Source organism: Pseudorca crassidens, chromosome 6 (assembly GCF_039906515.1).
Source record: "Pseudorca crassidens isolate mPseCra1 chromosome 6, mPseCra1.hap1, whole genome shotgun sequence".
Classification (NCBI taxonomy): domain Eukaryota; kingdom Metazoa; phylum Chordata; class Mammalia; order Artiodactyla; family Delphinidae; genus Pseudorca; species Pseudorca crassidens.
In genome coordinates, this window is record NC_090301.1 from 63,060,857 (window position 1) to 63,088,760 (window position 27,904).

Below are 27,904 nucleotides of genomic sequence, written 5' to 3' on the forward strand. Positions count from 1 at the left end.
CACCCCTACACCTACACCTCTCATCCTTTAGAAGGTAATCAAAACTAAAATCATAATGAACACTTAGGGAGCTTTGGCTCCAGCCAGGTGTTAAACACATTTCTTGTGTTATTTCATTTACTACTCACAGGAGTTATATGAGATGTGTTTTATTTCCATTTTAAATACACAATGAGAGGTAAAATAAATTGTCCTAATTTACCTACTTGCTAAGAGGTAGAGCCAGAATTTACACATGGGTAGTCTAAATAAAGTCTATTTATACTCAACCACTGTGCTCTACTGGCTCCTTTGCAGGCTTCTAAAATACCATCCTAAAAATCAAGCTTAAAGTCAGAGCAATTTCAAAGCCATTATTTGCTGTTATGGATAATGCCTAGGGAGTAGGAATGTGGGCTTCAGAAGCCTTCCTTTTTTCTTTCCCTCTTTCTTTTACCATCAGAAGGGGTCTTTGCAATGGCACGGCCATTGGGTGGCATCTGCAAGCATTAGTCAAAAATCTTTGTAAGGAATTATCACTAATGGACCATTTTTAGAATACTAATACCTTTTTTCTCTCCCTGAAGAGAAGTAATTGACTTCATTCTCAACTGAATTGAAAAAAATATGAACCAACATTTTTTCAGCATCTGATGTGCCAATATTTTTACATATATTACCTTGTTTAATATGCACCCCCTGATACACACACACACACACACACACACACACACACAATGGAGCACATCTTGTTACTCCACATAACAGAGGAGGAAATCAAGGGAGGCCAGGTTGCTTGCTGAAGGTCATAAATTTGAGATAAAGCAGGATTCACACTTCCTGATTTCAAGAGCTTCCGACTTAACCACACCGCTTCCCAAGTTAATATCCTCACCAAGGCCTTTTATGAATATGAGCTTAGGAGTCACAAAGACACAGGATGAACCCAGCTCTGAAATTCATTATCTGTGTGACCAGGCAAGGTTCTTAAACTCTCCAAGCCTCAAGTCCTTGTTTGTAAATAGGGATCATAAAAAGACTTCTCAGAGATTGTTGTGAGGATTAAATGTAGAGTATCTATGAAAGCATTTAACACAGTGTCTGGCACACAGTAAGAGCCCAAGAACTGGAAGCCATGCTTGACTCTCTGGACTTACCACATTTATATGAGGAAGCTGGAATTGAACATATGTCGCTTTTTATTACTTTTAGGAGTGATTTTGCCTTATCTCTTCCATATACTTACTTTTTCTTTGTGCTCTGTAATGTTTTGCTGAGTTTGGTTGCCAGTTTCTGAAGTCCTTTGGCATAACTGATCTCCAAATTTGCCCTGTTAGCAAAGGGATAGTTGTTAGATAGCATACAACGGCTGGAAATCAAGCAAAACCACACACACACACACCCAGAGAGACACACAAATATATGAAGGAGGACTCAGGCTGATAATGCAATGAATAAAGAGATGATTTGTCTACTATAAGGATTCTCCTGTCCTCGGTGTAATCTTTAAGGATATCCAAGAGAATCCTACAAAAGGAGAGAAGTTTTTATTTAACCTTCTTGTACACTAGTGTTATGGGTTGAACTATATTCCCCCACAAAGGTGCTTAAGTCCTAACCCTGCTGTCTGTGAATGGGGCCTTATTTGGAAATAGGGTCTTTGCAAATAATCAAGTTCAGATGCAGTCACTAGGATTGGCTAGAACTCAGTATGGATGTGTCCTTATGAAAGGGAGAAATTTGGGCACAGTCACACACACACACACACACACACACACACACACACACACGGAGAATGCTGTGTGAAGATGAAGGGGCAGAGATTGGGATAATGTATTATAAGTTAAGGGATGCCGAAGGTAATCGTCAGCAGACCACCAGAAACTAGGAGAGAGACACGGAATAGATTCTCCCTCACAGCTCTCGGAAGGAACCAACCTGACCAAACACATTGATCTCAGACTTCCAGCCTCCAGGAATGTGAGAAAATATGTTTTTGTAGTTTAAGCTACAGTAAGAGACTGTGTAAGTTAAGTAACCCAGTCTGTAGTACCTTGTTATGGCAGTCCTAGCAAACTAATCCAGCTACTTTCCTACTTATCCTGAGACACAAGCACCATCAGACTAGCTCTAGATTATAATAGCTGGCAATACAATAATACATTATGATGGAATTAACCAAACAGTAACTTTCTAATGGGCCAGCACGAGATTTAGAAAATGAATTCCCATTACCTTCCATGCAGGACAAGACTCAGTAGGGAATCTGGGCATATCCTCCCAAAGAAAACTTGGTTCTTTGGATGGATTGAGTCACTCTTAGCTTAAGCTGATTTTTCCATGTCCTGATTTAAGCCCATCTATAGCTAAAATGAAGACACATTTTTATTCATTTCACTTTTCAATGAAAATAATAAAAATGTAGGATATTAAGTTCAATTTACACTACTTTTTTCATCTTTATATGGACCAGAGAGTCTTTGTTGCATATTTTTCAGTCTTTTAATTCTACTTTTATTATAAAACATCATTAGAATTATTTGTGACTCCATTTCATTTGGGGAACAATCCCAGGACTCTCCAGTAATTAACTTAATCCTTGGATGTTTTTACACAGATTAGGCTCAGTGTTATAGACCAAAAAAGGAAAGACCTCTTTTATGAATGGAACCCAGAGATCATGGGCTATGGACCTATCGCTAAGATTCTCTTCATTTTTCCTCTTTAGTACAGCTGTGCTCCAAGTTATTTTTAGCACCTTTTAAAAGAAAGAAAACCATTGTAGGATGCATGTTAAGGCCTAGGTGCAGAAAATACCCATTTAGCATTAGGCCTTGGCCAAATATAAGAAAAGGTTAGGGCAAATATTTTTAAATAATGAAGATGGTAAAGAAATATCTCATAGTGTTTTTAAAAAGATTTTTCTGCTCTAGGAATATGTGGTGATTGATGGAGAGAGAAAGTCCTGGTCAGCAGCAAGCTGGGAGAGACTGCCACCCTCAATGAACTTGGATGCTCTAGAATCCCAAGAGAACGCTACGGCTCAGTAGGGTGGCTTTGGGCAACATTAAAATGAATTAATCAGACTTACCTCAAGGGGGTTTATGATAATTAAAAATTAAACTAAAAAAATTGTAATTAATTTTTAAAAATTAAAAATTTTAATTAATAATTAAATTTAATTTTTTAAAATTAATTTTTTTTAATTTTAAAAAATTAAAATTAATTTTAAAAATGTGGTAATCACCCAAACCCAACAGAGGTTCAAAGACTGAAATGATTTTTATTGATCTGCACAACCCGAGCCCTGGCTCCCTCTCTGATTTCCCCTCCTACTAGTCATCCCCTTGTTCATGGTACTCTTGCTTAGTGGCCAAATGATTTTGTGTTGCTCATTGCTATATCCCGAGGCCTAGAACAGTGCCTGCCATGTTATTGGTGCTCAGCATGTATTTCTTGAATGAATGAATGAATGAATGGACTTCCCATCAGGTCTTGGTTAGAATTTTTAACCAGTCTCCACTACAAGTCTGTTCTCATTTCACCACTTTTGAAAACTTTAAACTGCTGAAGTATTTAAATTCAGTCCCACAGGTTTGAGGTGTGCTCAGCTCTGATGTCAGCGTACGTGGCTTTCTAGCACTTGCAATAGCTAGACTCATTAAACCCTCTCCTAACCCGTCTTTAACCAGAGGGTTCCTTAGGACTTTCCTTTCCAGCATTCCATTCTTGCTTGGAAGCAGCACATAGAACATTAAATATGATGATGCATTTGTCGTGCTCAGCTTGTGCTGGGCACCAAAAATTTCTTAATAAATATTAATTTTTCTAATGTTATTATGAGTATGTATCCAAAAGGATCTCTAAACATTCAGAAATACACAGAGATGGGGAGAAGTGGGGGAAAGAATGCACATTTTTCTCATCCATCAGCTCTAAAACAATCCTGAATGGCTTCCCACAGGAAAGGGAATGCTGTCAGGGACAGCCTCTTCCTCAGAATTCAGTTTCACTTTTACCCTGTTCTTGCAGGTCCTACAAAATGGCTCAGAGGCTAAGCAGAAATAAAAAGGACAATGATGAGAGAGAAGTGTGGCATTCCCTTACATCGTTAACTTAATCTGATTCTAGAAAAAAGTTGGGCTTTGGTGTCAAGAAAGGGAGAGGGTCCTGCTCTCTTTGAATTGATGGGCTCTTGTTTTGAACCTGGCTTTATTCTTGAACCCCTGTATTTCTGCTGGCTTTCTCTTAAGTACAGTTGAAAACCAGCCTAAAGAGAGGCAATTACGAGAGGAGGGGGAGATGGTGAAAGAGTAAGACTTGGAGATCACCTTCCTCCCCACAGATACACCAGAAATACATCTACACGTGGAACAACTCCTACAGAACACCTACTGAACGCTGGCAGACCTCAGACCTCCCAAAAGGCAAGAAACTCCCCACGTACCTGGGTAGGGCAAAAGAAAAAAGAATAAACAGAGACAAAAGGATAGGGATGGGTACTGCACCAGTGGGAGGGAGCTGTGAAGGAGGAAAAGTTTCCACACACTAGAAGCCCCTTCGCAGGTGGAGACTGCGGGTGGCGGAGGGGGGAAGCTTCGGAGCCGCGGAGGAGAGCACAGCAACAGGGGGGCGGAGGGCAAAGCGGAGAGATTCCCGCACAGAGGATCGGCGCCGACGGGCACTCACCAGCCCGAGAGGCTTGTCTGCTCAACCGCCGGGGCGGGCGGGGCTGGGAGCTGAGGCTCGGGCTTCAGAGGTCGGATTGCAGGGAGAGGACTGGGGTTGGCAGCGTGAACACAGCCTGCAGGTGCGCCACGGCTAGCCGGGAGGGAGTCCGGGAAAAGTCTGGATCTGCCGAAGAGGCAAGAGACTTTTTCTTCCCTCTTTGCTTCCAGGTGCGCGAGGAGAGGGGATTAAGAGTGCTGCTTAAAGGAGCTCCAGAGACGGGCGCGAGCTGCGGCTAAAAGCGCGGACCCCAGAGACGGGCGTGAGACGCTAAGGCTGCTGCTGCCGCCACCAAGAAGCCTGTGTGCGAGCACAGGCCACTATCCACACCTCCCCTTCCAGGGAGCCAGTGCAGCCCGCCACTGCCAGGGTCCCGGGATCCAAGTACAACTTCCCCGGGAAAACGCACGGTGCGCCTCAGGTTGGTGCAACGTCACGCCGGCGCGACGTCACGCCGGCGCGACGTCCTGCCGGCCTCTGCCGCCGCAGGCCCGCCCCGCACTCCGTGCCCCTCCCTCCCCCCCGGCCTGAGTGAGCCAGAGCCCGCGAATCAGCGGCTCCTTTAACCCCGTCCTGTCTGAGCGAAGAACAGACGCCCTCCTACGACCTACACACAGAGGTGGGGCCAAATCCAAAGCTGAGCCCCTGTGAGCTGTGAGAACAAAGAAGAGAAAGGGAAATCTCTCCCAGCAGCCTCAGAAACAGCGGATTAAAGCTCCACAATCAACTTGATGTACCCTGCATCTGTGGAATACCTGAATCGACAAGGAATCATTCCCAAATTGAGGAGGTGGACTTTAAGAGCAAGATTTATGATTTTTTCCCCTTTTCCTCTTTTTGAGAGTGTGTATGTGTATGCTTCTGTGTGAGATTTTGTCTGTATAGCTTTGCTTCCACCATTTGTCCTAGGGTTCTATACGTCCGTTTTTTTTTCTTTTTTAAAAAAATTTTTTTTCTTAATAATTATTTTTTATGTCAATAATTTATTTTACTTTATCTTCTTTCTTTCTTTCTTTCTTTCTTTCCTTCCTTCCCTCCTTTAGACAACGAATCATCCCAAATTGAGGAGGTGGACTTTGAAAGCAAGATTTATGATTTTTTCCCCTTTTCCTCTTTTTGAGAGTGTGTATGTGTATGCTTCTGTGTGAGATTTTGTCTGTATAGCTTTGCTTCCACCATTTGTCCTAGGGTTCTATGCGTCCGTTTTTTTTCTTTTTTTAAATTTTTTTTCTTAATAATTATTTTTTATTTCAATAACTTTATTTTATTTTACTTTCTTTCTTTCCTTCCTTCCCTCCTTTGGACAACGAATCATCCCAAATTGAGGAGGTGGACTTTGAAAGCAAGATTTATGATTTTTTCCCCTCTTCCTCTTTTTGAGAGAGTGTATGTGTATGCTTCTGTGTGAGATTTTGTCTGTATAGCTTTGCTTCCACCATTTCTCCTAGGGTTCTATCTGTCCTTTTTTTGTTTTTGTTTTTTCTTTTTTTTCTTAATAATTATTTTAATAACTTTATTATATTTTATCTTACTTTATTTTATTTTACTTTATCTTCTTTCTTTCTTTCTTTTTTCCTTCTTTACTCCCTCCCTCCCTCCTTTCTTTCTTCCTTTCTTTCTTCCTTTCTTTCTTTCTTTCTTTCTTTCTTTCTTTCTTTCTTTCTTTCTTTCTTCCTACTTCTACTAATTCTTTCTTTCTACTTTTTCTCCCTTTTATTCTGAGCCGTGTGGATGACAGGCTCTTGGTGCTACAGCCAGGAGTCAGTGCTGTGCCTCTGAGGTGGGAAAGCCAACTTCAGGACACTGGTCCACAAAGACCTCCCAGCTCCACATAATATCAAATGGAGAAAATCTCCCAGAGATCTCCATCTCAACACCAGCACCCAGCTTCACTCAACGACCAGCAAGCTACAGTGCTGGACACTCTATGCCAAACAACTAGCAAGACAGGAACACAACCCCACCCATTAGCACAGAGGCTGCCTAAAATCATAATAAGTCCACAGACACCCCAAAATACAACACCAGACGTGAACCTGCCCACCAGAAAGACAAGATCAAGCCTGATCCACCAGAACACAGGCACTAGTCCCCTCCACCAGGAAGCCTACACAACCCACTGAACCAACCTTAGCCACTGGGGACAGACACCAAAAACAACGGGAACTACAAACCTGCAGCCTGCAAAAAGGAGACGCCAAACACAGTAAGACAAGCAAAATGAGAAGACAGAAAAACACACAGCAGATGAAGGATCAAGATAAAAACCCACTAGACCTAAGAAATGAAGAGGAAATAGTTAGTCTACCTGAAAAAGAATTCAGAATAATGATAGTAAAGATGATCTAAAATCTTGGAAATAGAATAGACAAAATGCAAGAAACATTTAACAAGGACCTAGAAGAACTAAAGATGAAACAAACAACAATGAACAACACAATAAATGAAATTAAAAATACTCTAGATGGGATCAATAGCAAAATAACTGAGGCAGAAGAACGGATAAGTGACCTGGAATATAAAATAGTGGAAATAACTACTGCAGAGCAGAATAAAGAAAAAAGAATGAAAATAACTGAGGACAGTCTCAGAGACCTCTGGGACAACAATAAATGCACCAACATTCAAATTATAGGGGTCCCAGAAGAAGAAGAGAAAAAGAAAGGGACTGAGAAAATATTTGAAGAGATTAGAGTTGAAAACTTCCCTAATATGGGAAAGGAAATAGTTAATCAAGTTCAGGAAGAACAGAGAGTCTCATACAGGATAAATCCAAGGAGAAATACGCCAAGACACATATTAATCAAACTGTCAAAAATTAAATACAAAGAAAACATATTAAAAGCAGCAAGGGAAAAACAACAAATAACACACAAGGGAATCCCCATAAGGTGAACAGCTGATCTTTCAGCAGAAACTCTGCAAGCCAGAAGGGACTGGCAGGACATATTTAAAGTGATGAAGGAGAAAAACCTGCCACCAAGATTACTCTACCCAGCAAGGATCTCATTCAGATTTGATGGAGAAATTAAAACCTTTACAGACAAGCAAAAGCTGAAAGAGTTCAGCACCACCAAACCAGCTTTACAACAAATGCTAAAGGAACTTCTCTAGGCAAGAAACACAACAGAAGGAAAAGACCTAAAATAACGAACCCAAAACAATTAAGAAAATGGGAATAGGAACATACATATTGATAATTACCTTACATGTAAATGGACTAAATGCTCCCACCAAAAGACACAGATTGGCTGAATGGGTACAAAAACAAGACCCATATATATGCTGTCTACAAGAGACCCACTTCAGACCTAGAGACACATACAGACTGAAAGTAAGGGGATGGAAAAAGATATTCCATGCAAATGGAAACAAAAAGAAAGCTGGAGTAGCAATTCTCATATCAGACAAAATAGACTTTAAAATAAAGACTATTACAAGAGACAAAGAAGGACACTACATAATGATCAAGGGATCGATCCAAGAAGAAGATATAACAATTGTAAATATTTATGCACCCAACATAGGAGCACCTCAATACATAAGGCAAATACTAACAGCCATAAAAGGGGAAATCGACAGTAACACATTCATAGTAGGGGACTTTAACACCCCACTTTCACCAATGGACAGATCATCCAAAATGAAAATAAATAAGGAAACACAAGCTTTAAATGATACATTAAACAAAATGGACTTAATTGATATTTATAGGACATTCCATCCAAAAACAACAGAATACACATTTCTCTCAAGTGCTCATGGAACATTCTCCAGGATAGATCATATCTTGGGTCACAAATCAAGCCTTGGTAAATTTAAGAAAATTGAAATTGTATCAAGTATTTTTTCCGACCACAATGCTATGAGACTAGATATCAATTACAGGAAAAGATCTGTAAAAAATACAAACACATGGAGGCTAAACAATACACTACTTAATAACGAAGTGATCACTGAAGAAATCAAAGAGGAAATTAAAAAATACCTAGAAACAAATGACAATGGAGACACGACGACCCAAAACCTATGGGATTCAGCAAAAGCAGTTCTAAGAGGGAAGTTTATAGCAATACAATCCTACCTTAAGAAACAGGAAACATCTCGAATAAACAACCTAATCTTGCACCTAAAGCAATTAGAGAAAGAAGAACAAAAAAACCCCAAAGTTAGCAGAAGGAAAGAAATCATAAAAATCAGATCAGAAATAAATGAAAAAGAAATGAAGGAAACGATAGCAAAGATCAATAAAAGTAAAAGCTGGTTCTTTGAGAAGATAAACAAAATTGATAAACCATTAGCCAGACTCATCAAGAAAGAAAGCGAGAAGACTCAAATGAATAGAATTAGAAATGAAAAAGGAGAAGTAACAACTGACACTGAAGAAATACAAAAGATCATGAGAGATTACTACAAGCAACTCTATGCCAATAAAATGGACAACTGGAAGAAATGGACAAATTCTTAGAAATGCACAACCTGCCAAGACTGAATCAGGAAGAAATAGAAAATATGAACAGACCAATCACAAGCACTGAAATTGAAACTGTGATTAAAAATCTTCCAACAGGGCTTCCCCCGTGGCGCAGTGGTTAAGAGTCCGCCTGCGGATGTAGGGGACACAGGTTCGTGCCCCGGTCCGGGAGGATCCCACATGCCACGGAGCAGCTGGGCCCGTGAGCCATGGCCACTGAGCCTGCCCGTCTGGAGCCTGTTGCTCCGCAACGGGAGCGGCCACAACAGGGAGAGGCCCGCGTACCGCAAAAAAAAAAAAAAAAAAAATCTTCCAACAAACAAAAGCCCAGGACCACATGGCTTCACAGGCGAATTCTATCAAACATTTAGAGAAGAGCTAACACCTATCCTTCTCAAAGTCTTGCAAAATATAGCAGAGGGAGGAACACTCCCAAACTCATCCTATGAGGCCGCCATCACCCTGATACCAAAACCAGGCAAGGATGTCACAAAGAAAGAAAACTACAGGCCAATATCACTGATGAACATAGATGCAAAAATCCTCAACAAAATACTAGCAAGCAGAATCCAACAGCACATTAAAAACATCATACACCATGATCAAGTGGGGTTTATTCCAGGAATGCAAGGATTCTTCAATATACGCAAATCAATCAACGTGATACGCCATATTAACAAATTGAAGGAGAAAAACCATATGATCATCTCAATAGATGCAGAGAAAGCTTTTGACAAAATTCAACACCCATGTATGATAAAAACCCTGCAGAAAGTAGGCATAGAGGGAACTTTCCTCAACATAATAAAGGCCATATATGACAAACCCACAGCCAACATCGTCCTCAATGGTGAAAAACTGAAAGCATTTCCACTAAGATCAGGAACAAGACAAGGTTGCCCACTCTCACCACTCTTATTCAACATAGTTTTGGAAGTTTTAGCCACAGCAATCAGAGAAGAAAAGGAAATAAAAGGAATCCAAATCAGAAAAGAAGTAAAACTGTCACTGTTTGCAGATGACATGATACTATACATAGAGAATCCTAAAGATGCTACCAGAAAACTACTAGAGCTAATCAATGAATTTGGTAAAGTAGCAGGATTCAAAATTAATGCACAGAAATCTCTGGCATTCCTATACACCAATGATGAAAAATCTGAAAGTGAAATCAAGAAAACACTTCCATTTACCATTGCAACACAAAAAATAAAATATCTAGGAATAAACCTACCTAAGGAGAAAAAAGACATGTATGCAGAAAATTATAAGACACTGATGAAAGAAATTAAAGATGATACAAATACATGGAAAGGTATACCATGCTCTTGAATTGGAAGAATCAACATTGTGAAAATGACTCTACTACCCAAAGCAATCTACAGATTCAATGCAATCCCTATCAAACTACCACTGGCATTTTTCACAGAACTAGAACAAAAAATTTCACAATTTGTATGGAAACACAAAAGACCCCGAATAGCCAAAGCAATCTTGAGAAAGAAAAACAGAGCTGGAGGAATCAGGCTCCCTGACTTCAGACTATACTGCAAAGCTACAGTAATCAAGACAGTATGATACTGGCACAAAAACAGAAAGAGATCAATGGAACAGGATAGAAAGCCCAGAGATAAACCCACACACATATGGTCACCTTATCTTTGATAAAGGAGGCAAAAATGTACAGTGGAGAAAGGACAACCTCTTCAATAAGTGGTGCTGGGAAAACTGGACAGGTACATGTAAAAGTATGAGATTAGATCACTCCCTAACACCATACACAAAAATAAGCTCAAAATAGATTAAAGACCTAAATGTAAGGCCAGAAACTACCAAACTCTTAGAGGAAAACATAGGCAGGACACTCTATGACATAAATCACAGCAAGATCCTTTTTGACCCACCTCCTAGAGAAATGGAAATAAAAACAAAAATAAACAAATGGGACCTAATGAAACTTCAAAGCTTTTGCACAGCAAAGGAAACCATAAACAAGACAAAAAGACAACCCTCAGAATGGCAGAAAATATTTGCAAATGAAGCAACTGACAAAGGATTAATCTCCAAAATTTATAAGCAGCTCATGCAGCTCAATATCAAAAAAACAAAAACCCAATCCAAAAATGGTCAGAAGACCTAAATAGACATTTCTCCAAAGAAGATATACAGACTGCCAACAAACACATGAAAGAATGCTCAACATCATTAATCATTAGAGAAATGCAAATCAAAACTACAATGAGATATCATCTCACACCAGTCAGAATGGCCATCATCAAAAAATCTAGTAACAATAAATGCTGGAGAGGGTGTGGAGAAAAGGGAACACTCTTGCACTGCTGGTGGGAATGTGAATTGGTACAGCCACTATGGAGAACAGTATGGATGTTCCTTAAAAAACTACAAATAGAACTACCATATGACCCAGCAATCCCACTACTGGGCATATACCCTGAGAAAACCATAATTCAAAAAGAGTCATGTACCAAAATATTCATTGCAGCTCTATTTACAATAGCCCGGAGATGGAAACAACCTAAGTGCCCATCATCGGATGAATGGATAAAGAAGATGTGGCACATATATACAATGGAATATTGTATTCCATTGTACATTCCATTCCACAATGGAATACTCAGCCATAAAACGAAACGAAATTGAGCTATTTGTAATGAGGTGGATAGACCTAGAGTCTGTCATACAGAGGGAAGTAAGTCAGAAAGAGAAAGACAAATACCGTATGCTAACACATATATATGGAATTTAAGAAAAAAAAATGTCACGAAGAACCTAGGGGTAAGACAGGAATAAAGACACAGACCTACTAGAGAACGGACTTGAGGATATGGGGAGGGGGAAGGGTAAACGGTGACAAAGTGAGAGAGAGGCATTGACATATATACACTACCAAACGTAGGTAGGTAGCTATTGGGAAGCAGCCGCATAGCACAGGGAGATCAGCTAGGTGCTTTGTGACCGTCTGGATGGGTGGGATAGGGAGGGTGGGAGGGAGGGAGACGCAAGAGGGAAGAGATATGGGAACATTTGTATAACTGATTCACTTTGTTATAAAGCAGAAACTAACACACTATTGTAAAGCAATTATACTCCAATAAAGATGTAAAAAAAGAAGAAAAAAGAAAAAAAAAAGAGAGAGGCAATTACCACAGAGCATTTCTTGCTTCAGAGCAGTAAGAGCATGTGTAGTTTTACAGGTTGGTATACAGCTTAAAAATTCTTGTAGTACTGCCCATGAAGTTCGTGTCCAAACTGTGCTCTCTCTCCCAACAAATGTGCTCCCATCACCTTTGTGACATGTTTCTGATGCTTGACCTTGTGTGTTCTGTCTACACACAAACTAGTGACATCCAACATTTATTGTAGACAATGTGCCAGGCACCATTCTGAGTGTTTTAAGTACATTTCGTCATTTAACCTGCAATACCTCCTAACAGGAAGGCACACTTACTCTACCCATTTCATGGAGGGGAACACCAAGGCACGGAGTTTAGTCAGCAACTTTTCCGAGGTCATTCATGGAGAAGTGACCTCTGGGATTCAAACCCTTGTCTGGCTCAAGAACCTGCCTGCCCAGCACTCCACTCTCCTGCCTCTGAAACTGTGGGGAAGCAGCTGGAGAAGGAGAATTGCGGGGGAATCAAAGGCAAGTGCTTTTTAAAATTGACACCGCCTCTCCCTTTGCCTTTAATTGCGGTGTTCTGAATCACCACAACTCTGACGGCTTAGCAGCTAGAAACGGGATCCACAGCAGCCTCTGTGTAGACAGAACGAGCTTCCCGGGGCCTCTTCCAAGAGCATCTTTGCAGTTCCTGGACGTGTTGAGGGTCTAGAAAAGTGGGGAAGAGGGGGCTCTGATATCAAACGTCACCAAGGTAGCCCTCTGAGACCAGACACGGCCTCTCTGAGCAGCATGATTGTACCCTTCAACTCCGCCTTCAAAACTATATCAGTGACCCTAATATACAAATATTATATATTTCATATTTAAAACCAGCTTTAGAATCAACCAAGCAAAACAGGCTGCAATCATTTTCTCTTGCATTTTCAACCCTAATAACCATTTCAGAATCCTCAGCAGATTACCCCACACATCAGAAAGAAATGAAATGATAAAGTCGGGAGGATGAGTTTGGATACGTGAGGAGTGGAACCCGTCACTCGGCTTCTTTTCTGGTGAGTTTGCCTACAACTGAAAAACTCTCTGGCCTCTGACCCTGAATGGCCTTTATCTTAGCACAGGTTAATGGGTAAATTCCTCCCCAGAGGAAATCGCTCTAAGAAGCCACGTTCCAACTGGCAAGCGTGGAGAGAGCTGTCACTTTTGTAAGTTGGAACAAACACTGCCATGTGGCTTATCCGTGCTTAGGGTCTAATGAAGCAGAATAGATAGCCTTTCAGAACTCCTGCTAAACAGAAGTGAAAGGACAGAGTTCAAAAGGGACACCTTTTCCCAAGGCAGAGGTGGCAATTTGCACCTCCAAGCACACTGGTTTCTTCTAAGGGAGCTGTTTTATCATGGTTTCTGGCCTAAAAAGCACCACATGCAAAAGAAGTGAAGAAAGGCAGAGCTAATCTCAAACTGAGACATGGAAATTTTTCCCCTCATTAAAATAATCAGAAAAGAGTTTATAAGAACATTGAGCTTAATGTTCTAGCCCTACAGCTACTACATCTAATAGGAGTTGAGATTCTCCAAGCAATTGTCTTGGCACATGTGAAATTGATGATATATATTTCTTTGGATGGGTAACTCAATCTCAGAATATTCCGGTGAGTCTTAAAGATCCCTAACCAGGGAAATGGCATGCACTGACTTTTAATCCATTTATATTCTAATTTCCTCCCAGCATGTGGAGGCAGGTCAATAAATTTTCATTAGTAATAATGAAGACCGACCAATAAGTCAAAGACTAACATTTGTCTTAGATTTGAAAATAAATTATATTTATATTTTTGAAAGAAAGGAGAGATAGAAAATATCAGATTCAATATTTTAGACAGACCACAAATTAAACCGTAAGACTATAAGTGACCAGGTAATAAATTTTAGAGTACCGTGCTCTAAGAAAATTAAAATGATAAAAAGTGATAGAAAACGAACACTGTAGCTGGGCCCTGTGTCTATGAGGAATTAATTAAAATTGAACTAAGGCTCTCTTAAGCTTGAAAACAGCAGGTGACTGAGCCCTCCCTTTACTACGAATTAAGAAGAAATTTTAGTAATCTGAAAATCTTTGCAGTTTCACACCCCCGTCTCTGCCCTTCTACTTTCTATCAGCAACAGCTTCTTGGGGCCTGGTATGCTGACATTTTCCACCCAAGCTTTATCAGTTTGCCTTTTGAAAGAGTCACAAGCTCATACAAATAGGCTTGTGTTTAAAAGTTAGTTATTAACAATCTGAAAGACATTTTTACACAGCAGCTCTGTTTCTTGAGTGGTTAGGTTCTCTGGCTAGCCCACAACGCCCACTTCGTCATTACTCATTGCCTTAATTCTGGCTCCTGACGGCAGTATAAAAAAGGAGAAATGGGAGGATGAGACCTGGAGGTCGCCCTGTCTTGGGCCAGTCTGGGAGTTCCACTGAGTCACTGCTCACTTCCGGCCCAGGGAAGGCACAGCTAAGGTAGGTGTAGCATTTCAGATCCTCTGTGTCTGTTAATTCCTGAACTGAGTGAGTTTATGTGGGGTGGGAAGGAGTGTTGTCATGGGGGAAGTCAGGTAAAATGGACAAGAAGAGCGGGTTTTTAAACTTTTTAGCTGGAAAACAAAATTTTATACAGCATCCCACCATATCATATAGATATTATGTTCTGAATAAGTGGGACAAGGGCTCTGAGCCCTGCCCATTTAATTTCATCCTACCTCCTGAAGTGGCCCTTGAGAGCTCCCCACAGACCCCTGTGTTACCAGGTTTGAAAGCCACTGAGCTTGATGACCGCTGGTATCCCTTCCCATAGAAAACCCTCTGTGAAGGGAGATGGGCCAGGACCCTGAGTGTGCTGGGACTCCCACAGCAGTGCCCCAAAGTGCCTGCCCACTCGGAAGATGCCCTTACAACAAGCCTGGGTAGAGCTGGGTAGAAGTCAAAATGTATCACCTTCTCCATACCCCTATCTGTAAATCAGGGGTGGATGAGAGTATTCGCACACTGCATTGGGTTCTGAGAATTTAAGTAAAAGAGACCAAGGATCGACACATCTAACGCAGTGCTTGATCTCTAGATGGTGCTGGATAAATGGTCTCTTCTGTGATTTTATTATTCTTTTCTAGCTTTTGTTCAAAATAACATTCTATACACGATGTAAGTAAATTTCTTTGACACACTCATTTATTGCTCCTTGTAAAGAGCCTAACTTAAACTTCTTAAAAGTTATGAGTGCCTGAGGCACAGAGTCGCTCATACACGAATGCATTCATTCCCTCAGTGAACATCTATTGAATGCCTGCTCTGTGCTAGTCACGTGGGATACAAAGACCCTCAAGGAGTGGAGGAGACAGACAAGTCAACAGAAAGTAACAGTGTAGGCAGTAGAGTGATAGCAGAGGTAAGCACTGGTTCTGTACATCTCTGAGGAGCACTCTTTTGACACTGGGGACTGGAATCTTGACTTGAAGGCCCACCAGGGTGGGATGACTGAATCTTGAAGAATGCATTGAGTGGAGGCTGGCAATGCAGGTGAAGAAGTGTCTACCGGGCAGTGGATACAGCAGGTACAAACGCAGGGACCCATGGAGGCGGGTGGGAGGGATGGCAGGGAGCCATGGGGGGTGATTGCAAGTGGTTCTGTAAGCAGTGACTGTAGGTAAGATGGAGAGATGTGGGGTCATGCAGAGATGGAGAGAGACAAGCTGGATAGGAAGGCAGGGCCCAGATCTCAAAGTTCCTTTTATGAAATACTACAAAGGCTGAATTTTATACTAAAGGTCATTGGAGTCTTTGAAGGGTCTTAAACAGGGTCCTGGCCACACAGTAGAAGATGTATTAGATGCTCCCTAGTTGAGGCAACTTGCTTGGACTAGAAAAAGGAGATCCTCTGAAGGGACAGAGCTCTGAGCCCATGTACCAGACTCGAGGGTTGAGAGTGGATTAGATGTCTGCCTTCACTCTGCCCATCAGCCAGGTGATTTTGTGCAGTGTACAAACTGCACAGCTGCAAGGTAGTACCCCAGGCAGGAGGACGGGTTAAGAGTTCTGTCAGAACAATGGCAGAGGCCATGAAATGAAAAGAAAGCTATAGGAATAAGAGGTGTTTGGAAGAGAGAAATATACAGACTTGGTCATGAGTTGAGACAGAAGGGGTCATGGGTGGCTCTGAGGTACTGGGCTTGATTGGGTGGGCAGAGGTACCAGTAATCATGGTTAAAAATCCAGAAGGAGTACCAGCTTTTGGGAAAAGCCGATCAACTCTGTTTTGGATAGGCTGCCTTTGTGGTTTCATGGAACGTCCAGCTGGAAGTGTCCAATAGACTGTTGGATATATGGTTTGAAGTATAGATAAGACATACTGCCTAGTAATGTATATATGGGAGTCATCAATATGCAAAAAAAAGAGCTTAAGTTATGGGAATTAAGATCACTCAGGCTATGGGTAGACTAGAAAAGGTAAGAATTTAACAAAGATTTCATTTTAATCATTTATCTTTCATTGACAGCATCTGCAATGAATTGTAGATGGAATAATGACCAACTAAATTTCCTTCTTTGTTTTTTTCTTTTCTTTTCTTCTATTTTTTAATTAAAAAAAAAATTTATGTCCAGAGTTGTGGTACTTGCCATTTGAAAACCTGACCTTAAGTTTCCTTAGAGAGAAAAAATTGACTTTCCCCATCAAAGTCTGTTTAAACCTTAGCTGTGAGGGTGCAGGGAACCAAACACTTAAATCGTTTCTGGAAATGTGCCTTTGTCTTTTTGAATCTGATCTGTGATTGTGTTGAAATGAACCTGATGACTTTGACATTAGGCATCTTAGGAGCTGCTGTGTGTTTCTGGCTAAATCTGAGTTACTACTATAAAAAAAGAAACTGGAGAAACTAATTGGATAAAAGAAGCTAAGCAATACCATGAATTGCAGAATTTCCAGGCAAAATGGTGTTTCAATACCAACACTTTTCTATCACCACCAATTAGAACAAATGCAAGAAGGCAGCTGAGATTGGAAATAAACCATTATCTGGTCTCGAAGCTTAATTGGGATGCAGTCCCTTGTAGCCACAAGCTAATACAGAAGTGTTAGAAGAACCACATTCCAATGGATTCTTAAGCAAGGTGTCTGGAATTGTTAATATACAACAATAGTAAAGACCCTGTTCTAATAATGTAGATGTAATAATAAGAAAATAAACCCTTAACTATCTTTCATTTATTTATTCATTCAATCTACAAGGATTTACTGAATGCATTTTTTTTTTTTGCGGTACGCGGGCCTCTCACACTTGTGGCCTCTCCCGTTGCGGAGCACAGGCTCTGGACGCCATGGCTCACGGGCCCAGCCGCTCCGCGGCATGTGGGATCTTCCCGGACCGGGGCACGAACCCGTGTCCCCTGCATCGGCAGGCGGACTCCCAACCACTGCGCCACCAGGGAAGCCCTGTTTCCTGATTCTTATGGTGCCCCAATGATAAATGTGCAATAACAGAGAATCACTCTTCAAAGCAATTTCTCAAGTACCAAAATATAACGCTGTGTTCTGGAAAGTAGGACAGCTGTAATCACTCCTCCACTTATATCGCTTGCTGCAACTAAAGAGGAAGAACTGCTTCGTGCAAACATGCATTTTGTACCTTTGCTGAAGAATGGATGTGATCTGCTTGCAGAAATCTTCTCCATTTTGAGAAAACTCCTTTAGGTTCTTGTATACTTTATTATACTGAAAAAGATGCACAGAAGGTTTATGAGCACTTCCAAAGACGGAACTCCTATAAATTCAGAACAGTGCTGTAATGATGACTGTCATTGTAAATGATCACGCAGTTACAGAATGCACACCTTTTGGGTGAGTTCTTAAAATAAAGATGAAGTCTCTTCTGCGTGGATGTGAAAGATCCTGGAGAACTTTTTAAAAATAAAGCTGGTCTACCTGTCTCTTCCTAGGCCAAATGCAAACAGTTCAACAGTGGGGTGCATTTGGATTCCTGTCACCCCTATTATTCCCAGGAAGGCTAAAAGTACATTCTGAAATACACTGCATATTCCCCACAAATTCCAAAATACTATCCCTGGACCTCATGACAAACCCTGAACCATTAAAGTGAATACTTCTTGGCTGAGATAGAAAATGTAAGTGAATAATTTGGTAATAAAATTTCTCCAAGGCCCCTCTATGTCTCATTTAACTCTAGTAATGAGAATGTTATAATAATGAGTTGAACATTTTGGTTGAACCAAACCTTATAAATGTATCTATATATGAATTTAGCCTGTAGACACAAAAATCAGTCAAAAGATTTTGTCATGTGACTTCGAACTCCACAATGTTATTCCGAAAATTGTATTGGTAAGGCTAGACATTGATGACAATAGATTTTAAGTGCCCAGGTGGAGAGGGCAAGTGAAAATTGATTCTGCTGCTCCCCTGACACAGAGTGGATGAGTGAGGTGATCAAGTCTCAAACACACTGTCTCAACGTCTCCATCTGGGAGATGCGATAGCCCATCACATTTTTCAAAATAAGATTGTACACAAGAGGACGCAACTTCTGCGTAGACTGAGTGCCGTGTGGTGGCTCTTTGTTCATACAATGAGCCAGCCTCTTCCAACCCTCCAATGTCTCGGGCATGGTGCTGGTCACTTGTTGAGAAGGGGAAAGGGAGGGAAACTCACACTTCCTGAGCACCTACTATAGGGCAGGCATGTTCCCATTATATGAATCCTCAGAGCTGAGGCAACCTTTCAGCTATAGCACCTGGAGTAAGCAGCTAGCAGAGTAGCAAAGAGGACATAGGGCACAGAGGTAGAAAGACCTAAAGAAATGACCTAAGCCAGGTCCCTACCTTCAGGGGTGGAACCAACCAATACCTAGGACGTAGAAACATAATCCTATAGATACCAAATCTTTTCCTCTTTATGCAGTAGTTTAACTTTCCCCTGAATTTAACACAGAAAGCCATGACAGGATTTGGTAGACACACAATAGGAGCAAACAGCTTCACTGAAACTGGCTGGGACACAAAAACAACTGTGAGAGGGCAAAGCTCTTTAGAAGGACATTGTTAACTCCTAAAGCAAGGTTTGCAAAAATTCGGTGCCTATAGGCACCTGGATGAGGGAGGCGCAGGGCGGGGACAGTGAACTGGAGAGACAGCTGCCACAACAACTCTGGATCATGGACCAGGTTTTTTTGTGCAAAAAAGCTGAAATGAGGATTGGTATCTGAAACATAACTTTTAAAATTTTGCAGCAAACAATTCACAAAATTTTCAACTCTTTGCCGAGCAAGCAAAACATACCTGTAGTGCAATCCAAGTGCAGCCTCCGTCATGAAGAAATGATTCTCCTCTAAGCCATGAGAGTAAAATCACTATTGGGCAACCAAGCTTTCTCATTTTTATTTCCACAAACATAAGTTGTCATCTATGAATGATGTGATACTTTCAGGCCTCCTTCCTCCCCTTACAAGTACAATGGAAGAGTTTGGTAAGCATTTTTAAATTGTTTAGCTTTTTTGTTTATTCCTTTGTTACCTAAACACTTTCACTAAATTGTCCCTTAAGGCTTTCATTTTCTTCCCATAACACCAAATAACATCCAATAAAACACACGTAGGTATCATGAGAAGAAAATAGAGACATGTTGGGCAGGCACATGCCCTTGGAATAAAGTCATTTCTCAGCCCCTCTCACCCGTAGCTGTAGTAGCCATGTGACTAAGTGCTTCCCAAAGAGGTATGGGTGAAAGTTTTGTGTTGGGTTTTAGTGAAAATTCCTTCCTCCTTTCTCCTGAAACCTGGACTTAAAATGACAGCTGATGCCGTAAGGTGATCTTGAGGATGGATGCCACATGCTAAGATCTTAGATCAGAAAGCGAGAAGGAGCCTGGGTCCCTGATGCCCTGGGGGCCACCACAGAAGCCCCCAACTCTCTACTTTTGGACTTAGTTTATGTATGAGAGAAATATAACAGTAGGCTTTTTTAAAAGCCACTTTTATTTTGGGTTTTCTAAATATGCAGGTAAACATAGTTCTAACTCATACAGTCTTTTAACTTTTTATTTTAAATTATGAAACATTTTTATGTTTTATAAATAAGAATGATACAAACAATAATTATGATACACATTATATTCTCACTACCAAAGTTACAGAGATATTGACACTTTGCTTCTGCTCTTTTTAAATAACAATTTTTCCTTTTAATAATTTCTTTGACTATTTTTGCACATTTGTTCTTCTGTATCAACATTTATCTAATTACAATTTAAAAAATCCCTGTTGAGATCCTAAGTGGAATCGCATTACATCTATATATCTCAATTTGAGGAAATTAACTTTTTTATGGTATTTGGACTTCCCACTCACGGGCATAGTAAGTCTTTTCATTTGTTCAAATCTTATTTCATGTTCAATAAAATTTTATGGTTTTCTTTATAGGTCCTGTAGCATTCTTATTTACTTAGAAATATCTCACAGTATTACACACTATTAAGCTATCTTTTAAAATAGTGTCTTACCTGTTTCTCTCTCCAGGTTACACCAAAACAGAAACAAAGACCAAACAAAAACATCAGGGGGCCACGTGCAGGAGAGAAAGATTTGGATACATGCTTGCAAAGTGAATTTTTCTGTTCTCAAACACTTAAGGCTGGGGCTGGGAGAAGATAAAGCAGAGAGTTGGATGGAAGGATGCCTTCCGAGCAGCAGAGAGAAGAAACTCCCATCAGGAAAACTAGGAGGGGAGGGAAGGGACTCTGAGATGAGCTGTCTTAGGACGCGGACCCCCATCAGCCCACCATCACCAGAAGAGGCGATTTGCATCCAATAGTCCTGGGGAAAGAATAGGGTGCCTCAGATACCATGTATGAGGATGAGGAAGGTAGGGGAAAACTTGCTCCTAACCAAAGTGGAAATGAGCAGAACTAGTTGAGAATTTTTCCCTGTCCTGGGGCTGCAGGGGCTACTGCATTTCCCGAACTTATCAAGCCATCAAAACTCTCCAAGACACATTCTTAAAATACTATCTCCACAGGACTAGTTCTAGGAAGCCAGAAAGCCTGGAAAGTTTATAAACCAATGATTCAAAACTCGGTTGCTTTTAGAGGAGAGTGGGTGAGCTGTGGCAGTATGGAGACCACCTGTCTTTCCCTAAGGTATTCAGATTCAACTTTTTAAGCAAGAATCTTTTTTAAGCAAGAAGCACATCTTATGGCATCAGTTGCCCCTGGGGCTCCCAGTTTTGGATTTTGGAAGGATTTTCCTGTCATTTAATATGCTAGTACTTTCTAACTTCCTAATTTTTTCACATCATGATATACATGGAAAATGATATTTGTACTGAAACAATGTGGTAAATGGACAAATTTGTTCAAGGTAGAGGCAACTGGCCCATGAGCTCAGCCCCCCAGCTACACCCCCCCTGTAACTCATCCCCCAGACCCCTGGGCCCTTGTGTGCCCAGGTACACACAAGTCAGGAAGTTCTTCGATACATTATGTTGTTGTTAACTCAATGATCAGATAAGAGTGGGACGTTCTGCTTATTACAGCAATGGGGAGAATCTTTATCGTTGACTCTACATATAATGTACTGGACACTCCATGACAAACCCTGATCCAGACTGAGGTAAAGGTGATATCAATAAATAAAAGAGTGACTAAGAATGGTTCCATTATTTCAGCATAACCCCTTTTTTGATGCAATGATTCTGTACCTTTCATCTTGTGCCATCTACTCAGACTTGAAGACAAAAGCTGTCTTGCAAAAGCAGACTTGCATAAACATCAAAGCAGACCCCAGAGACCATCTCATCCAGTGTGTGTGTGTGTGTGTGTGTGTGTGTGTGTGTGTGTGTAATCAGAAAATCTTAGAACTTATCTGCTTTGAGGGGATGAAGTCTCTTGACCTTGGCTTTGGCTCTCCTTCTCCTCTCCCATCTTTCTTCCCCACCCCACTCTCACCCAGCACAGGGGCTCTGAAGGGATTCCATGCAGCACAGTTTGGAAACCACTAAAGTCCAATCCTCTTATTTTATAGTTAAGGCCGTAACAGCAAAAGATAACCTCATTAGTTAGAGACAGAACTGTGATTAGAAATGTTAAGTGAGCAAATCAACTAGAGAATCTATTAGAAATAAGTATATTTATAAAGAGCTAATCAGTATAATCACACTAAGTGTACTCAGAGTGGTATTACCTTTCAGTATTATGAGCAGGGCAGATCGCTCGCCAATGTCATCAACCAGCACAGAAGGCTTTGCTCTACTCAGAGTCGTGGAAGATGAATTTTTCCTGGTTTTTTTCCCACTTATTGAGCTTTTGAATACCCCACCCCCTACCAAATATTCATTCCAGGAAAGAACCTACTGTTGATCTTACATCTCCATTTGAATTTATACTGACATGCTGCTTTTCCATAACGTCATTAAGTACCAGGAAAAAACGACATGTTTTTTTGTTCCCTGATAAAGGGATTGCAGGCTGGTGGAGAAATATGTGGGATCTTTCTGAGAATCTAAAAATCCCTTCAGGTAGATAACTAATGTACACAGAGATGTCCCATTCTGCCATTAAGAAAATGCTTCTGCCCAGCACTTATAAGCAAATTCTGTCAGATAAATATTATCGTTACGAAAAAACTTAGTAACCTAGGCAATTGGCACATGAAATGATTAGACAGAGGTCTTGTGAACAACAAAAAATTCACTTTATCAACCTTGGCCTAGCTGCTCTTTCTGACTTTCCATGACCTGAATGATTAAGAAGGTTAAATTCAATTACTCTAGAAAAATCCATTTTCATTCTAGGTGCAAGTATGAAAAGTTTGCTTTTTTTTTTTTTGGTGGGCAGGGAGTAATGATGACCCTCATAGTGTTAAACAAACCATGATATTCTACTTAATGTTAATCAAATAAGCTTTTGTTGGATGCCTTTCACATGCCAGGCCCTGTGCTACTGATTTCATGTGGTGTACTATTTCTAAGTACTGCTTTTGTAAACTAAGAAATTGTATTTATTAGGCACCTAGGTAATATTTAGAATCTCCATGGCAGGCTGTCATAGATTGTGAGATACATTAAAGAACATAGTCTACTTCATCCTCTCCCCCTCTTACTTTACAGATGAGGAAACAGAGGCCCACAAAATGTGAAATGGTACATCACACATCTCACAGATGCACACTGGGGATGCTGTGGGCCGGCATCCAAGCCAGACCCAAGCTGCCTCCTTATCTCTGCAGTGTCCCAGAACCCCTCAGGAGCCATGGACCATTGCCCCAGCATCTTTTATATTAGTGCCAGTTAATATCTTCAGACCCAGGCTGAGCCACTGAAATGGGATGCTCAGGTTGGCGTCTGAACCAGGCTGAAGGAGCAGCCCCACAGTACTGTTTCGACAGCTGATGAAGTTAAGAGAAGAGGCTGACTATGTGGACCCAGGGAAGCCTGCTTTGACAGCTCCCTACCTGGATACTGAAGGAGTGAGTAAAAGGAAAACCTTGCTTATAGTTAATTATTTGCCCTTGATTTCTATGGCGTTGTTTCTTAGGAAGGTGCTATTTTTTTTTTTTAATGATTAGATTATTTCATTTGGAGATGATCTGATCCTGTTTCCTTGCACATGGATTTGTAAATGATTTCCTTTGGCATATTTTGAGGATTAGAAGCTAAGCTCACAGGCATTGAGGCATCAGGGCCCAGAGCCAATTCTTCTCTTTTTCAAAAAGAGAACTTAAAAAAATCTCCTTCAAATAAGTTCTGACTTTCTCGAGATTAGTTAAAAGTCCTACACAGCATTCAAGCAATCTTGTGTGCTACCCTGGTGACTGATAATTTGTGCATAGACACTAACCCAGTTCTTTGAGGTAGAATGGCCCAGCTATCAGCTTATCTTACTCATTGGAGCATGACATAAAAGAAGAGGTTTTTAAATTTTTTCTGGAGTCTGGTGAGACGTATTTTACTCAGAAAAATATTTTCAAATGCATAAAACAAAATAACAGGATTATAAAGGAAACTAATTACATTGATATGTGTTTTATAAAATATAATTTTAAATCATATTTTATATGCTTTTTAATTAACATACTAAATAATGAGTCTTAAGATTTACCCAAATTTCTAAGTCACACTGAGTGTGAGTAAATAGTATTTCTAGATATCTGTAAACAAATGTAATGTTATATAAAAATATACAAAGTCACAGATGCTGCAGTTGTACTAGGGCTTGCTGCTTATATCCAAAATTGGAGGAAATTCTAAATTGCAGTTAGAAACTAACACAAATAAATAGGTCATGCTTTTCCCATTGAAGGTCACACAAACCACTGTTTCCATATGTGGATCCGCTGGGGTAGACCAAATTAAGAACTGTAGCTAAGCTAAGGCTTGATGAATTAGTTGTGTTCCGTGTAACCCTAGGGACTCATGAAATGGAATATTTTGCAGAAAGTTAAAGCTTTGCGTTCTTTTTGGTTTCTTCATGAAACTACCTGTTTCATGAAGCATTCTTTTGCAGTCCACTCCCTTGTTTTATTCTGTTGCCAAATTGCAGCCTCATCTTCACACAGCCTTGTTGCCCAAGCGCAAACTAGGACTGCACCAGGAAATCAACTTGAACACTTGCTGAAGATGAAACAATTGCAAATAAATAAAGATTCTGTGACTTCAGAGGATTCAGAAACCCTGGCTGAAGGAATATCTTCCCGCTCTCGACTACGTTTGGTGGCAGTGGGCCCAGAAAGATGACTTTCAAGTTTGGGGACAAGGACAGGAGTCCTTGGGGCAATAGTTAAGCACAGGGAAAAGGGCTCCACATGTCACGGAGGGCGCATTAAGCTGACGTAGAGATATGGTGATGGGTTGTCTTGGGAGCTGCTCAAAGGAAGTATTTCTCCTAGGTCCAGGTCTGAAGTCAGCCTTAGAAAGGGATATTAGGCTTTTGGTTTTTAGTTTCTGTTTTTGTTTTAACTTATCCTGGCTTCAGTTTTCCTCTCCACTATCTCACTCTTCCCTTGGTCTTGATTTCTTCTTTGGTGACCGTTGGTGCCAAGGTTTTGCTTCCACTTATCCCATCCCCGTCCCACTCACCCACCCTATACAAAAACATTATCGCTAACCTATCAGGAGAAAGGAGAGGAGTCAACATTTTGGTAAGGGAGCACATGCAAGGAGTGAAAAATAAACAAATACATAAATGAGAAAAGACTTTTTGAAAAGTTATCTGTTAGCTTACCAATAGAGATAAGATTGGGGTGGAGGAAATCAAATGGAGGAGGCTTTGCCCTTAAAATCTGTATACAACCATATTGTTGGAATTTCTTTTTACCTTAGACACATGTGACTATTGTGTGTGGTTTTTTTTTTTTACCATTTTTAAAAATATTTATTTATTTAGGTTGCACCAGGTCTTAGTTGCGGCAGGCAGACTTTTTTTTTTTTTTTTACAAGACAAGACATAAATAAACTGACACCAAGCATTGTAAATGGATGACCACAACAAAAGCAACAATGATTGCAATTACCAAACACGAAACACACTCAGACTATGTCATAATATTGACATTCAGTCCAGGAATCCCCCACTGTAACAGCTCCTTTACTTTGCAGTGAAAATTGATTTGTATATTTTTTGCCTCTGAGACTATTGTGTTTTTAAAAAGTAAAAGTAGGCAGAGCCTGCTACTACGCTGTCATTATTAATATCACTAGCCACCATGACTTTATCTCATTTAGCTCGTCTGATTCCCGAACTCATTCTGCGGGATGGTGGATACAGTTTCATCTTTGCTAAGCCTGTGCTTTCCACATCCACTGAATAAACACAAACGAAACTAATAATTCTCTGTTGATCTTTTTCTTTATGGGTTTATGGCAGCCCCTGTTTATCTGCTTCTCCACATTTTTTGTTTGTTTGTTTGTTGTTAATAAAATACTTGAAGGATGAATGCAACCCCTTGCTTCTGATGTCACCAGTTTTAGTTTTTTGGCACCATTTCTTGGGATAACACACTGACAATCTTTGATTACTTTATTTCCTCCCCCCTCCATTTTAATTGCTCCTCATTTCCTAAATTACATCTCTGCTCTTGCGGCTAACGACCTCACAACTTGACCACACTTCTATTTTTGGTACGCTCCCAGGATTGAAACAAACACGCTGGTAAACGTGTCCGAGGACCACCGCAGGGCGGACAGAGCGCGGAGCCTGTACTTCCTCCCTCGGCCCTTGCAGTTCTGGGCTCTAAATGATATGGGAAAATACGCAAAACCCTTGCATCCTGACTTCATTCCCAGAGCCCCAAACTAGCTGCAGATATTCTGCACATTTGTGTGTCTACAGTATGCACGATATTGGCACCACTGGCATACATTTGAAGAATGTTTCCCAAACAGCCACCATCTGCATGCAAATATAATGCTACATACACTCAAAGTTTTTTCAAGCATGTGAGAATAAAAGATGACAATTACCTGCCCTGTCATTTGCTAGAAAGAGCTCTGTTTTAAATTGAACCAAAGAAAAACCACAGACTTTTGTACCAGTGCCAATATCTAAACATGTTTGGCTTCTGAGTGTCCCAAATTTCTTAAGTTCAAATCCATTAATACATAAATCTACTCCTCAGCCGCCCTCTCACACACAGGCAAACCACTACTACTCACCGAACAATCTGTCAGTGGGTCCCTCATGGTGAGATGTTTGCTTCAGTCCTTTTAGCTATGCTCCGGCATACAGGATGCTGCACCAAAGGTTGGGTGTGTCCTGGGCTTCCGGGATTCAAAGGGCCTAGAGTACGTCAGTCCTTGTCAAACACCCCAAGGAGGAAGTCCCAGCCCTGGACTTTAATCCTGTTTGTTTTCTGAAAAAGCAAAGAATGGCTCCGGGTCAAGAGAGCTGGAGTGAGATGGTGAGAATGACTCCTGTAAATACTTAGGGGGTCAGAATACTGTGTCCTGAACTGCCTGGCCTTGAAAGAAATCCCAGAGGTTATAAAGCATTCCTGGTAACTCAGTCACTCAGGGCTGAGAGTAGAGGGATTCTCTCAGCTTGCCATATGCATCTTGTTTTTATTTTCTGTATTTTCAGTTGTTGTGACACACTGCGGTCTTTTGGGTTGGGGAGGAGGGACTGCTCCTTCCAGGGTTAGCTAATTCCTAGAGATAGTAGACAACTAGCTTATAAGCATGGCTTTGATATGCGATCCAACCCTCCAGAGCTCAGACCCCCAATCACTTCCCTTATCTACCTCTCACACACCAAGCCAATAGTCCCCCTGCCCCAAATCACCCCAGGGCCAGGGTACCAAACAACTAAGACCACCCCTATATAACCACGACTATAGTGGAAAATGTCCAGAAAAGGCTATCAGGGAGCAGGCATACATTAACTCCCTCGAGGGGCCTAACACAACAGAACCCTCACTCCTGTCCCAAGAGGACCAAGAAGCTAAGCTATCAAGTCAAGGAGGATTTTTCTATGTCAACCTCATGTTTAAAAATCACTCAAAAGGATAAACAGAACCGGAAATCAGCCATCAGCAACTTATTTTTT

General features: G+C 40.8%; 1 protein-coding gene across 7 annotated transcripts in view; it reads right to left on the bottom strand.

The window, feature by feature from the left end:
* Window positions 1-27,215, bottom strand: part of NOSTRIN (nitric oxide synthase trafficking) — a 68,750-nt gene extending 41,535 nt beyond the window's left edge. Inside the window, exons 1-4 of one of the 7 annotated variants that reach the window (XR_010944401.1) lie at window positions 27,016-27,215; window positions 19,651-19,812; window positions 17,985-18,070; window positions 1,226-1,309 (exon numbers count right to left, since the gene is read on the bottom strand). Coding sequence is in view for 5 of the 7 variants with exons in the window: in XM_067741634.1 (XP_067597735.1) it covers window positions 1,226-1,309; window positions 17,985-18,070; window positions 19,651-19,764 (284 nt within the window). In the remaining 2 variants the exon portion in view is untranslated. The remainder of the gene's footprint in view (window positions 1-1,225; window positions 1,310-17,984; window positions 18,071-19,650; window positions 19,813-27,015) is intronic. The other 6 variants (XR_010944400.1, XM_067741634.1, XM_067741635.1 and 3 more) reach the window with 6 other exon arrangements.
* Window positions 27,216-27,904: the final 689 nt, after the last annotated feature.